The sequence below is a fragment of the Neltuma alba genome, unplaced genomic scaffold (genome assembly GCF_004799145.2).
Source record: "Neltuma alba isolate B1F8T4 unplaced genomic scaffold, ASM479914v2 tig00011850_pilon, whole genome shotgun sequence".
NCBI classification, from domain to species: Eukaryota; Viridiplantae; Streptophyta; class Magnoliopsida; order Fabales; family Fabaceae; genus Neltuma; species Neltuma alba.
The window spans coordinates 522,382-532,857 of NW_021636455.1; the positions used below are offsets into that span (position 1 = coordinate 522,382).

Below are 10,476 nucleotides of genomic sequence, written 5' to 3' on the forward strand. Positions count from 1 at the left end.
ATAGCTAGAGTTATACTTCCATTATAGTCAAAGATTCCTCATCCGTTTTTCTCAGCTATTTAATAAACATATGGAAGTGTGATTCACGCAACTTTGTTGTTCTCATGTTATCACAGTAAATCTTGAACTCGCGGCATTGTAATTGGAATGCCAAAGATCATCTTAATACTCACATTCGATTTGTGGTGGTATATATATGAATCGGTCGTCGGGTAAGTGGGTCGGACCTCATCCACAGCCCTAGTGGCCTGGACTTGGCCATGAAGCTTCATTACTTTAAAGCGGTGTGTTTCTTTAACATTCGAGGGGTTAGAGATGAAGGAACTGTCAGTGGTTTTGGTGCTTCCACGGCCAAAAGGTTCTGTCCAGCAATGGATGTGAAGGGAGTTTCGTGATCATCACATCACCTGAGGTTCAACTGGGAAACCCCTGGTCTGAGCTGCAAAACAATGGCCATGTTGCTTTGAGGCTGATTTCAAATCAGAGTTTAAGTAGTATGCATGTGTTGTGAAAGTTAGGACCGCAAGGAAAGAGTTCGTCTTTTGTACTTGTCTATGATTATTGAAGTGCAGAATACTTTATTCTTCTAGAATATACAAAACTGATTCATTTAACCCTTCATGCTCTTCATATTTTCCTGAATGGCTCCAAATAATGAGGAATGAATAAGTTGAACTTTCCCTTCTTCTCACTCTAAACACGAGATTGTCATGTAATTATAGTTCTCCACCGTATAGGGTGTGCTAGCTAGTGCTTTAAGTGGTAAATACATAATACATTGCAGAGAACTTGTTTATCCATCCAATGAATTGTACAGAATCACCTTAAAAGATGCTTACAAAGGTCGTACAATGTCAAGTCGCAAAATATTAGTCATGGAAGTTAACTTGCTGTGACTATCCCTCTTCTCACGTTAGCACATGACCATCCGTCCGTATAAACTCATGCATTCTCATTGAGAGGAAGTGATGGCTCAGGAACAGATGGATCTTGGATACTTCCAGAATCCGATGGTTGAGATTCATGCTTTGCAGCCGCCTGCAAAACTCGGTTCTGAACATCTAGTGATGAAGGCGAAGTAGGCAACCCTATGCGGTTCGTTTCTACTTTTCCAGAAATCCATGAAACCGCTTGAACTCCCAGCCTCACAGGTGTAAGCAACAACCTTTTGAAAAACAAAGCAACATAATAAGCTCAGTCTTCATCAGTTAAAAGCTCGTAATTTCAGAATCCATTATTTGTCTGTTTTCCAATAAAATTCATCATTTTCCATCTTTTGGACGCCTCAAATCATGAATTTTATGTCTATACAATGCAAAATTAGGTTAAGACAATTCAGGGCTGACCTCGCCCATCAAAAATCCAGAGTCTCATGTAACAATCTCTAGTTATCCAGATATAAAATTTAATTTATAGACAACAGATTCATAACATAAGAATTGGAAAGCTCGTGACAGATGTTTTATGACTGCACATATGACCAACCATGCATTATGAGGTATACTAACCTGACATCTTGCTTAAGATCTTCAGAATCTTCATATGAGGTCACTCTCTGATAGATTGTCTGGTGAATATACAGCGAATGTTTATGAGGAATCGAGAAGAACATAAAGGCGGAAATCATAATTGAACAACATAAGGTCAGCAAAAATGCTATTTCTAACCAGCTCATTTTACTTGCTCCTAAAGGTTTCATTATGATCACACATAACAAAACTGCATCGAAAGAATTTAAACGAAGGTGTTGCAGAAAGAATAATGCATACCAGGCTGAGGCCAAAAACACCAATTAACTGTAATGTCTTCTCCCACTCTGTGACCAAAGAGATCATACTTTGTCATGTCAGAGCATTTTAAGTAGCTTAATCTCAATTCGAGATGATGAACAATATCATAGATGAGACATAAGATTTTGATATAAGAAGAATCACAATTTTTCCTCTTTTCTTTCAAATTAATTTTTCTGCTCCAACGATGCCTTGCAAACTAGGGTACTTTGCAACAAGATATTTTAGCCTTACAAGAAATGAGGGGAAAAAAATGTATGATGAACAAATTTTATGATAGCACATGTAGGATATTGTGATTCTTAAGGCAGTGGCGGGCGCAAGCTCCATATTAGATGCCTTTACTTGAATATAGTAGCTAGTCAGATCGCATTCGATTAGCAGATAGTTGTAATGGATGGACTTCATGATAATATGAATTGGGACTATGAGGTAGTGACGATGGGGCCAGAACTTTGATTTCTGATGCCATCCCCAGACCCCTCAAAGTATTAGGATTTCAATGGACCCTTGATTAGAAGAATATTTTGAGCAGATTTTAGTTGTAATCCTAAGGATCACCATTTTCCAATACTCAACAAATTGATAGTCTTGAGGGAGAAAAGTTACACACCTAATAATGCGTACAAGCCTGCAATAACAGCCTGAATCAAGAGCAGTCGTATTCAGTAGCTAGTAACAAATAACATAGCATGCAACACAATAGCTTCAAAATCAAATTGAAGAATTCTACATGGTAACGAAAAAACTGCCGAAATATTTACTAAAGATGGTAGTTGATAATCTGTTAAAATTCCATTGATTATATATTAAAGAAACTCAAAGCTAACTTCCGAAACTGGTAGAGCAAACAAAAATAAATGACATAATCAACTATAACAGCCAAATTCTTTTTTCATTTGAGTTGTTTGTTGTATTGGAAAAACACAGGTTACCCTGCAAAAAAATTTGGCTCAACTTCATTATTATGAAAAGGAAAATAAAATGACCACAATTAGTCATCCTTATTATGGTAACTTTAAATACTCAAAATCCAACCAAAGTGGCACATAACTGTTTACAAAACTAAAAGATTTGTTACAGGTAACTTTACACTTAGTCACTTACCACACCATATCCTAAAAGTTGCAAAGGAGAAGGGCTAAGTTCCTCTAGAATTGCTTCAGCTTCCTGTAAATCAATTATAATTGCTTAAATGTAAACTCCAAGAAAATGTAAATTGTTACCAAATGAAGCAAGCTTAACAATATGTTTATCTTAAAAATAAAATTATTTATTTACACACATATGTACCCAACCCTATAGAAGTTTCATCCCATTGTTTTTGATAACGTAGATAACTGAATTTGGTATAACTGAAGAACATAGATAAAGCAACAGTTTGAGTAATACCTCATTGAGTAAGGTAAGCGTTGACTCAGGTTTGAGTTCCTTGACGCGGAGGCCTTGTTTCACCCAAGACTGAAAACCACCTTGAACCAAGTATGGAGTCTGTAATATCATGCAGAGTTATTATATCATACCCCAAGATTTGGATTGATTAGATTTCACAGGTTAAGATTAAGTAATTGAACATTTTGTTCATTAGGTCAATCAAGGGTTATAATCTACAGCTAAGAAAGCACTGTTAGCACTAAGTCATTGTCAGCTTGAGCATTGTCAATAAGATCTCCCAAATAACTATCTATTAATTTTGCAGTCTGAGTTAGCCCTATTTTCACCAAAAAAATAAAGTAATTAATAGCAATATATATGCATGACAAAGTTGCTGCTGAGGAGGAAATCAACGCAACAAATACTATCAAGACTTTGAACCATAACTTGGAGTAGAAATGGTACATTCATCAGGAAATTGCAATTAGCAGCAAGCTGACAAGCACATAAAAAAGCTTGTACAATCCCAATCCCCTAGATTACCGAAATTCATGAGCGTGCCAGCTTACTCATACTAATTAACTAAGGTAGTAGAGTATATAATTATCGTCCCAATTTTTCCTTCTACCCTAAACTCAGATCATCAAGATTTCATCTTACATCCACATCAACAACTTGTGTTGTATAATCCCAATCCTCTTCAATCAGCTACAATACTTTTCCCCAGGCCAGTTATCTTCAACCCTTGCCTTCAAAGACAGATTTTAATTTCAATGAACTCTTTTACCCAGGCCCTAATATCATAACACAAAGGAGGGTTTAACAAGGATAAAAAGAATGTCTTGTCATCTTCATCACAAGGGAACCCATATTAAAATTTTCTCAGAACTATCTCAGAAGGCAAAGTTAGACTTGCCTTGACCCCTATTTTCCTCAAGGATCTTGCAATGCCTTTAGAATGACTACCATCAGCATCCATGACTATAACCTTGGAACTGTCCTACAGGTAAGAGAAAACAACATTCTTAGATACCATTCCACACGTCAAATCCCAGTCACATATGATGAGTAAACAGATAGAAACTTCAGAGACATTAGTCTACATACCTTTACAATCTTCAAATTTTGAATAACAACAGCGATCATGGAGTCATTAAGGTCTCTTTCACTCTTGAACAACTTCCTAGTAGAACTATCGACCTGAAGATAAGATAATATGTCCATTTAGTAGTTAGTAGACAAATATCACTAATCCCAGATCACTAATACATCTAGATCCATAAAGCACGGGCTAGTGTTCTGGATTTGTTTAACGATTCAATTTAACAAAAACAACACCATGTGACAATCATCTCTGCCACCTACTTTTAACAATATAGTGATGAAAACTAACCTCTAGTGGAGTTACACTCGCATAGCGAAACCGTGCTGCCCGTCGAAGATCAGGAATGCCATCTTTTTCTCTCAGATCCTGCAGAATGGAAATGACCAGAAAAAAACAATAAGACATTAAATCAATTATGATATCAAATAAAAAAATTGGTCAAAACCTAAACAAACACAACAGAAAGCTTCCTTTATAAAAAGGACCATGATTTGAATTTGTAAAGAGATTTATTGAAGAGGTAGAATGGGCATCAGGAGACAAGGGTGACTTGACTTTTCTTTCATATATTTTAAAACTTTTCCAGAATCCATAGATTATCAAGCAAGAAAATTAAACATCACTTGCCTCATTTCGAATGTCTATAAGTGCAGCATTTTCATTCCCAGACAAGAGATCCAAAGCTGATTTAGGAGATAAATCTCCAGAGTAACCTCCATATGCCCACAACCGATAGACAGCCCTGCACATATCTGACAATTGTTTTAGATAGCCCTCTTCATTGATATCTAATTCTCCTATATAGACAAGCAAAAAATTGAACTTTGGGAAAATACACATTCATACCATATTGTGGCTGAAGATCCCACAAAAACAACAAATGGAACAACTGGATCATCTGGATCCAAGCCAAGACTCTTCTCCAATGAATGAATTGTTGTGAATATCTGCTGATGGGACATAAATCATTATCCTATAATAGAGAGAATGCTGCAATAATTCTAACAAATTAGTCTAGTTTGTGAAATCAGACAGTGCATATTTGGAAGATGGAATATGGGAGATTTCCACTGCAAGTCACAACAAAGAAATTTGCCAAGGCAGAGGAGGTGAGTGACCAGCTAGGAATCATAGTATTAATTTGATAATTCATATATCTAGGTTCAAACAACCATTAACCACACATCAAAGAGGCCAGTTAAGCTAAGGCTTAGGATCAGGGAAGGCTTAAGAGTAGGCAACCCTAATAAAAACTTTATAAAGCCACCAAATGTTACCTCTTGAGATGCAGACCCAATTGGCCTCAATATTTGAGAAGCTTTAGATTCGTATGCATTTACTGCATCCCTGATTCCTACAGGAAGAAGCTCCTTGGCTGAACCATATAGGTAGACAACATAGGAAGCCCCATTTATTAACGAACTCTCCACTACTATGATTGTGCTTCGCAACACGTCAATAGCAAAAGCAGGTACTTTGCTTGTGATTCCACTTAGATCACTTGAAAAGCTACTCAATTTCTTATTAGTTAATTCTCCTGTTTGATTGACAGAAGAAAAGGCTTCACCAAAAGCATTGTCTACAGACTTAGTAGCATTCTCCATGATAGATCTCATCAAAGAAGTGCCCGTATCAAGTGAACTTTGTAAAGCATTTTGTCCCTCATCAATTGATGCATTAAATGACTTGCTAATTCCAGAAAAAATATCACCAATACTTGCTTTTGTGCTGCCTAATGATTCATTGTCCACTATAATTGATTCAGGCATAGGTATGAGCTTCTCTGACACAATGTCAGTACTTAATAAAGTTTCTGATCCTTCAGTTGACTGTTCAGTTATTTCCATCAATCTCTCTTGGACGGATGATGAATCATAATTTTCAACATATATAAGCTCTCCACTAGTCAGAGAATGGTGTCCACTTGCAGTCACTGGTGAATAATTCCATGTGTTCGTAAATTTGCACTCAAGTTGTCCTGATTCATTTGGACAGGAAAATCTGCCAGGGAACTCCACATACACCGATTGTTCGGCACTATTAGCAATGCTAGAGTAGATAGACTTTGTAGCTTGTGCAATATATGGATTCCTCAGGGAGTGGGTTCCATTTTGCAAACCCAGATGTACATCATCCACAGTGCATCGACCTTCAAAATCCTTCTGCAATGGACACACAGATCCCCCATACAATGGAATCTGCAAGATTCATTGTTACAAGGTGAATACCACTGCTCATTGGCCTGAGAAAATGATACTCACAGATCTCAATTTCACAGGTAACACCAAACTGTCAGATTGTTCTCTTTTTCATTCAACAATACATTTCCAAGCACACCGATAAAGAATATAAAGCATTTCTTGTTTTCTACTTTATAGGTTCAATGATCCTGAACTGATTTCACAACAAAGGGACTGCACTCCAATGAGAATACAATCCTCCCAAGCCTTTCTCTTTCTTTAACTTTTCCAACTAGTAGTTGTTACAAGTCATATCTTGAATATTGATATTGTTTTACTATAGGATAGTGTTTGAGCCATTTAGGCATTGATATCGAATTCTTTCATCTCATTTGTTAAGGAACCTGCATGTGAAATCAATCACCTTGTAGAAAGAAAGCATCAGAATCTTACGATTAAAGGAATTAAATTTCACCTGGGAAGACAATGAATAGCTTGGGGTGGCTGAGCAAACAGGCAACATTCTCATATTGACGAATGATAAAGCCCCAAGGACATATCAAGCCACTAATTTCTTCTGTTGAAAATAACACAGGCCTACAAGGATAAACCGGGGAGATAATAAACCATAAAGCAAACAAATGGAGGCCGAATTGAAGTGATTCGAAGACAAAAGAACCAAACAAATTGAAACTTCAAATTTGACTTAAAACGGACTGGTACACTTTAAAGTTAAGTTCTTTTCTGCTTATCTCCGTTTTACAGACAAAAATAAGCAGAATGCATGTCACTCTAAAATCTCACGAGCCATATAACAAGTCTAACATATCAATTGTTTCTGATTTAAACGCTCTAAAATTTCATTTTCATTTCAAATGCAGCTGGAAGTGATTGCCCACAAGCCCATTTTATCTAAGATCATTTCTGTGCAAGTTTTTGTCATCAAAAGATTAAAACCCGATACTGATGTTAATGATGGTTCTCAATCAAAGTAAAGATGCATCGATCTCCAATTCAAATTTCGGAGATTAAAATGAAAAAAGAAAGAACTGACCTTGACTGTTACAATCACCCAGCTCTCTCTCCCCCTCGCCCGATCTTCCTCCTCCTCTCTTCTCTTGCGAGCGAGAACAATATTCTTTGTTTTGTTATTTATTTATTTTTTATGATTTTTTTTTTTTGTGCGCAATAATTTGGAAGGTTATCCAAGCGAAACAGAGGCTATGGTGGAACAAGCCTAACTGATCCCAATTCTCATTCTGGTTTTGTCCTTATCCCCCAAATATCACTTTATATAAACCGCAGCCGCATAAATAAAAGAAACTCTCCTTCACCACTATTTTTTTAAGTTCATTTGGATCTATGTGCTCGTTGGCTCTTCGCACTGTACTTCACCCTTTTTTTTTCCCGTCATATTCGTAAATACCGACAATCTACTTAAATTAAACGCTTATCTATCGTACATGAACTCATCTTCGTTGTTTTCAGGCCAAAAAACTCACCTTCTGGGGCAAGAAAAATCTTCTATGAGAATCAAGTACTACTTTTTATAAGAATTAAAATTATAAACGTAGTAGTAGTATTTAAACCTTTTTGTTCACCTAATGTGGTTGACTCCTTTGACGTCTGGTCTTTACATACACCCACATAGTATTTGCGTGGAGAACAGGGGCGTACAGAGAACGAATTTGATTTTCAGTTTATATAATGCAATAATTCTTGAAAAATATTTTTGCAAACGTAGGTATAATTCCCTCTGAAAAATAAGTTTATAACTTAGTTTAATTTCTTAAAAAGTACCACCAAAATATTTTACAATTAACTTGTTTTAAAAAAATGCATAGTTAAGATAGCTGAAGATGTATGCTTAGTAGCTTAGTATTTTAGAAGATGTGTTTAAAAAGGTGTATGCTCCGAAGACAGAATAAACGTGTACCTAATAATTTTATATCGGTGAAATTGATCAAGAGAAATATACTCATTTAGTCTTTAATATAAGACCTAATTAACTAATTTCAGTAGATTAAAGGTATCTGTTAAATTAGTTAATATGATATGTATTTTCTAAAACACTATGAGCATCTTCCTTAATTCTGTCTTCCTCTCTTACTTGATTATTGTTAAAGAATATCAATAGGGTTAGTTTAAAAAAAATTGATAACTATAAAATAAGTTTGCATATATGACCAATATTAACTCCTCAATTAGGTCATATATTAAGAACCGGAGAAGTATAATTTATTCTAACAAATTATCATCTGGCTCATGGAAAAAATTGGACCACAAAATTATAATCCTGCGATGAATTATGATTAGTTTGTTTTGAGACGTGTAACAATGGTTTTTTTTTCCCATGCCAGGATGAATACAAATGTGTGTGTGGTATATTTGCTGAATGCAAGTTAATTACCCATATTCTTAACTAAAATAATTACGAGACGATGCTAAACATATAAATATTTATTCAAAAAATCCGTAAAGATTACAAATGAACCACATCTAACATCTCAGATTTTCTTAATCAACTGGGAAAAATGAAGAGTCATAAATTATCATTAAAATTACCTCTCATCCTAATTATAACACCTCATTTATAAATAACCGGGGAGATAGTAATATATCTGAACTAGTTGTTAAAGATATCATGAATTTGCAGCAACCCAACCACTTTACAAGTCTGAAAGTTCAGCAGTTCTGCAAATACACCCTCCAATTTTTCTATGAAAAATAAATCAAGAGTGTAATCTTTGGCCGTAATTATAAAGGAATAATTTACTTTTATTTGAAGCATTTCTTACAATGTTTTACTTATATCCCCATTAAGCAGGAGAGAAATATTCTGTCGACTTTAATCAGTTTCTTTGAGGGTATGGCACGCGGGAAGAAATTTAAGTTCAAGTTTCAAACTAAATTAACCTTATTCTTTCCTTACTACTGAAAAGGAAGCATCTTCTGGGCACTTACTTTAATTTCCAAAATCTGATGCGCAAGCCTTCGAAATATCATAGTAATATTAATCACGCCATTAATTAACAACGCCTGCAAGTGTCTCTTTGGAGATTACACGAATTTGAGTTGGTTGGATTCAGGTCTCTTATAGACAGACATTTGTACGTGAAGCTTTATAAAGCAAAAAATAAGAGTATACAAATCCTCACTCATATATAATTAAAAACAAAATCTAAATCCAAATAACTAATATTAATTATTGAAATGACGCTCATATAGTACAAAATCATTTCCGGACCGACGTATATATAAATTAAACAGGAGCAATTGGACGACTTAGTCAATTATCATAGATGCATCCAAAAAATGAATTAATTAAGGGTTGGCATTGTAATTAATTATCAAACCAACCACCATAAAATAGATCATGGAGGGGATTTGTCACCTACAATTAAATTAAACTAACAATTAAGTTCATAAATCATTTGTCCCATGCATGCATGGTCCTCTACACTTCTTTGTCATAACAAGCCACATCACATCCTTTTGACCCAAAACCACAAACGCGTAATCCCATAGTCGATCATCACCAAGTCTCTGATGCGTTTATCATATCATGGTCCTCCATTCTAAATAAGTTACAACAAGTGCTTCGTCTTCATCATCTCAAGTTGCCTTTTCAAGCAATAAAGTAGCTAGTGATTGTGATTAAGCCGTCATTAATTAATAATTGATTTCACTTACCTGATGTATCTAATCACATTTCATTTTCTTGCTGTATATATAAATCCCATCCCATCTGTTCTGTTCTTATTTATGTGATGTTATCCTTCAGGCCTTTCAACTCATATGCATCGGCCACGCCTCCTTTAAAACCAGACACAAGGGTTTGGTATCCGTCCTTTTTTACTGCTGCTAACTATATATATGCTTGTATTTAAATGTTCAATGTTATGTGTAACCAACTTCCCTTCCTGCATTTGAACGAACGGATGAATCAACACATATTTTACTTGGTTCCCAATTTATTTATCTATTTATTGTCATTATCAATAACATAAAATATTAAATGTTGTTA

At 35.3% G+C, this 10,476-nt stretch overlaps 1 protein-coding gene across 3 annotated transcripts; it reads right to left on the reverse strand.

Moving 5' to 3' along the window:
- Positions 1-660: 660 nt before the first annotated feature.
- LOC114718494 (uncharacterized) lies at positions 661-7,671 on the reverse strand. Of its 3 annotated transcripts, none has more exons than XM_028903824.1 (14): positions 7,504-7,671; positions 6,925-7,026; positions 5,547-6,467; positions 5,116-5,216; positions 4,897-5,011; positions 4,558-4,635; positions 4,272-4,364; positions 4,081-4,164; positions 3,183-3,281; positions 2,898-2,960; positions 2,404-2,434; positions 1,770-1,816; positions 1,509-1,567; positions 661-1,165 (listed from the first exon to the last, which is right to left on the reverse strand). In XM_028903824.1, exons 2-14 carry the CDS (start codon positions 6,976-6,978, stop codon positions 943-945), a joined length of 1,968 nt encoding a protein of 655 aa, XP_028759657.1. In that variant the 5' UTR covers positions 6,979-7,026; positions 7,504-7,671; the 3' UTR covers positions 661-942. The 3 variants fall into 3 exon arrangements, with proteins under 3 accessions (XP_028759657.1, XP_028759659.1, XP_028759658.1); XM_028903826.1 differs by having other exon boundaries at positions 6,925-7,046; XM_028903825.1 differs by having other exon boundaries at positions 6,925-7,045; positions 7,492-7,671.
- Between the last annotated feature and the right edge of the window lie 2,805 nt (positions 7,672-10,476).